The sequence below is a fragment of the Anopheles moucheti genome, chromosome 2 (genome assembly GCF_943734755.1).
Source record: "Anopheles moucheti chromosome 2, idAnoMoucSN_F20_07, whole genome shotgun sequence".
In the NCBI taxonomy this organism is placed as follows: Eukaryota; Metazoa; Arthropoda; class Insecta; order Diptera; family Culicidae; genus Anopheles; species Anopheles moucheti.
The window spans coordinates 45,147,603-45,151,688 of NC_069140.1; the positions used below are offsets into that span (position 1 = coordinate 45,147,603).

Below are 4,086 nucleotides of genomic sequence, written 5' to 3' on the forward strand. Positions count from 1 at the left end.
GACCCGAACACCGAATGTCGCATCAATAATGATTGAATTAATGTTTTACAGATCACAAGTTGTGGAATACATTCGTATGGAAACAAGCGTTATTCAAGGGAAATAAAGAGTTGCCAGAAGCCAAATTAATGTTTGAAATAGTTTACATTAACTGGGTTTACTTTAACGTTTGATTTATTTATTGCTCCACTGGGAAGTTTCGGAAAATGACCAAATTTTGCATGCAAATGTGCCATACGGTATGCTAATCGATCGGCGAAAATAGAGTACGTCAACCATTCCATCATTAAACATTGCTACAGTCACGTTTATTTCGACTCGAACTTGAGTACAAATTTATCAAAAGTCACCAAACATCGAAAACCTTCTGCACAAAATTAAAAAAATAGTCAAATCTTTAAAGGTTCTACCATTCCAGCTTGAAACATTGATACACTAACGATTATTATTATTTTTATTTCGACTTAAACTCGAGTAAAAATTTATCAAAAGTCACCGAAGATCCTCCCACAAAACTCCAAGAAAAGTCAAATCTATATAATTCGCGTATCTCGAGTGTCGCGTAACTCGGGAAAAGACGGTATTAAAAGTCAACTGCGTGATACAGGAGTAAAACGATTTTGAATCGTTCGTACGAAAAGTACAAATCCAAGTGTTGACGCAGGATATACACCATATCAACATATTTCATGTGGCTTTCCGACATGTGGCCGACTTCATGATCCTAATTCCGTTGCGTCATATGGCGTGTGTGTGGTGTAACATAAGTTGAAAAAACGCCTACACTGTTCCGTGGCGTTTGTAACACAATTAACTTCACAGCAGTAATATCCCCACTCGCGTCTAACGTATCAATCGAATCCATCCGACATCCAAAGACCGATGGACCCTTTCCTTAACCGAATCAACTTCGGTCCGGTATTCGGTTATGGAACGAAATGTTGAAACTCTACCACCAGAGGAGGTTTCGTTACGGGTTATGGGTTACGCTGATTCACCTGTTTCGCAGTAATCGCAACCTGTTTGAATTATCGCGCTTCGAAATTGGATTTCCTACCCGGGCTGATGTTGGCAGCTCTGCTTGATCCCAACGAGACGGTGTTGCCGTGTCTGTACGATGAGATTAATTTTATTATCTCAATGATTAGGGTCCGACTGGTCTTACGGGTTTTTCGCGCACGCAGACCTTCATGCTGCGGTGGTTGCTTTCGATTCCGTCCGGTCAAAGTTCCAAGTTGTCTCTAGAGCATGCCGTAGGAGTTGTAATGTTATAATACTTATTTGGATGCAGCGTCCTGGTCACAGGTTGGAGAAGTCTAGCATGAAGAATCATTTTTTGAATTACTAGCCACAGTTGTGGTTGTGGGTTTATGTTCGTTTTTTATGTATCCTTTTTCGAAAAAAAAGCGGTTGGAAAGATGGACATTTTATGGTGCAGCCGTACTAGAAATGTGATTGTGTCTAGTGTAATTCTAGAGGGAAGGATTATAATACCAAGAATGAAACATTGCTGCAGACCACCAACATCGGAAGAACTCAATTGTAGTTACAAATCATCGTGGAGCATCATCATCGGCATTGGTCGAATGATGCACTCAGCATAAAGCATGCCATGACAATGGAATAACACACCCCGGGTGACCGTCACACTGCTCCTTCTCGTGCCTGCAGGCTGTGTATCGTTGTAGTGGTGAGATGTACAATTTTACCCACTCGATAAATCCTTTCTAAGCTAATGGACTGTTTAGCTTCGGGCTAAGTCATCTCGAGTGGTCATGTATCTTTTGATCACCATCGAGCACATATGTCGTTGCAAGATGGCAAGATGCAGAGGAGATTGTATTAGATTTCGAAAGCAACCGAACTATGAATGCAGACTGGTAGGAACACTGGAAAAGAATATTCCATTTAAAGCAAAAATGGAATCGTTACTATTAAGCTTTTTGCGGAAAGTTGTACAGTTGACTAGTTTCTAGCACTAGTTTCTATTTATTTATATGGTTCACAGAAGGATTAGCAATTCACGAAGCTTCTTGGTTATAACGTGCAAAACTGAAAGCTTCTCTGTAGTTGGAGTATTTAATCCTCCACTCTGAACATACAACACAAACACGAGCTACTGAAAATATCCATAGGGATGTGCTATAATCGGAATAAATCGTATAACAAAGTAAGCGAAAAAAAAAGCATATGATGACAATGGGCACTTCTCTGGGAATCTGCTGTGGAGCGAGTAACACATCGGGTACTGCTCCTTATCACTGTGCAACAGATTAACAGGAGCGAACCTTCCGTAAATGTTACACGTTTCACAGCGTCACTGTGACTAGCCAATCCGGTACGGTTTTTCAAATCTTTCCCGCTTGTGCGGGTCCATCCGGGTGCTAAATGGGCAAGATTTCACGGGTTCTTACCGAAGCCGGTAGTTTTCCCGGTAAACACCGATATAGTATCGATTTTCGTACCGATCATCCAAAAAAAAAGGTTCCAATCATTCCATTCCTCACCCACCCGGGTGTTGACGTCGAACCGGCACCGATAGGTTGGACAATTTCGGGAACACAGCGCACTGTAAACGTGCGACATGACTTTCAAGTGGGTAGCTTCGAGGTAAATCATCAATTTTCAATTAGCTAGGTGAGTTGACAGAATGTGACAGAGCGCGCCAATGTGGTTAAGGGGACCGCTTTACCAGAAGCGTATCGCTGCATCGAGTGGTTCGTATTTGAGCAGAAGTGTCTTTTGGACGGTGCGGATGAATGATTTGGCTCCAAACGAGCTCCAAACCGCACAGGGAATGGCGGCCAGCTGGCTGGCGCTTTCCACGAATGGAAGCTGCTTGTACAGCGCGGAAGAAATCTTTTCCGAGAGACATTTTGGGCCAAAGCGTGCCGGGCACGCTGTGCTATGAATAGACTGAAGTGGTGTTGTATTTTCATTGATCGGGATATCGAGTGTCGCTTGAAAAGGCGGAAGATGTACGGAATCAAAAAAGGACATTCTTGTCGAGCGGACAGGGGGTTAACAGGTTTTATTATTACACAATTTCTACACATTGCACGGGTATATCACACGAGAAACAGCAGCATTCCGACGAGGGTGCATCGTTACTAATCCTAGCAGATGGAACGTGGGCACCCGTTTTGATGCTAGGATTGGAAGATGAAACAGCCGGCAGCCAGGAAGATGGTTCTACTTCTTCTTGTAGATGTAATCCAGCTCGGACAGGTAGACGGCGGTAGGTTGGGGGGCCAGCTGCAGGCCGGCGAGCTGTGCGTTGTTGAGCAGAACCAGCTGCTGAAGGGTCGATTCGGGAAGATTGATGAGATAGACTGGACGTGCCAGCTGCTGGTCCTGCGGCTGATCCACCGATACGGCAGGAAGGTCCTCGAGCCGTTGACTTTGACGGTTGAAGAGTGAAGAGTGCTGGCGACGGCGCAACTTGGCGCTCGTGTTGGAATCAGCCGTGGGTTCCAACGGTGCAGCAGTGTCCTCGTAGTCGTCGTAGGTAGCGGTGGTGGTCACAGCATCGCTGGACTCCGTGGTGGCCGGTTGTTCTTCCTGAGGTACCGCGGTAGTTGTTTCGACGCCGGGTGCTGCTTCGGTGGTGAAGGCAGGAGGCATCTCCTCCCCAGGCAGCGGGAATGCCTGATCCGGCTTGGGATAGTGATAGCCCGAAGACGTCGGCTTAGGATAGTTGTAGCCTGCTGGTTGCTGCTGTACCGGAGGTGCATCCTCAAGCCGGGCCAGGCGAGAGTTTGGTCGCTGCACTCCAAACGCGGCCCGGGATCGGAAGCGCAACGGTGCTTCAGCGGCCACTAGTGCGACCAGTGCGAACAGGACAGCAGCACGAATCATGTTTGTAGAGTAATGGTTGAAAGGGTTCCGAGCGCGCTTGAGGGAGCGGAAATTAATTGATTGATGAGATAACCGAAACTGATATCGATTAAGCGCTCGGCGGACGGCTTTTATATGATGGGCCGTGGGTTTTGTGGTACGCGCTAAACCGATTCGCCCTGCCGATGTCCGCATCAAGCCTCCCCACCGCACACAAGCAGGGGCGTAGGTGCGAAAGTGTTACGGTGT

At 46.2% G+C, this 4,086-nt stretch overlaps 1 protein-coding gene across 1 annotated transcript; it reads right to left on the reverse strand.

Moving 5' to 3' along the window:
• Positions 1–3,192: 3,192 nt before the first annotated feature.
• Positions 3,193–3,858, reverse strand: LOC128299088 (uncharacterized). The gene has a single exon (XM_053034944.1). The coding sequence runs from the start codon at positions 3,856–3,858 to the stop codon at positions 3,193–3,195; it is 666 nt and encodes a 221-aa protein (XP_052890904.1).
• Positions 3,859–4,086: the final 228 nt, after the last annotated feature.

Coding starts and splice junctions, on each gene's coding strand:
- LOC128299088 (XM_053034944.1), bottom strand. CDS start 3,858: ATGATTCGTGCTGCTGTCCTGTTCGCACTGGTCGCACTAGTGGCCGCT.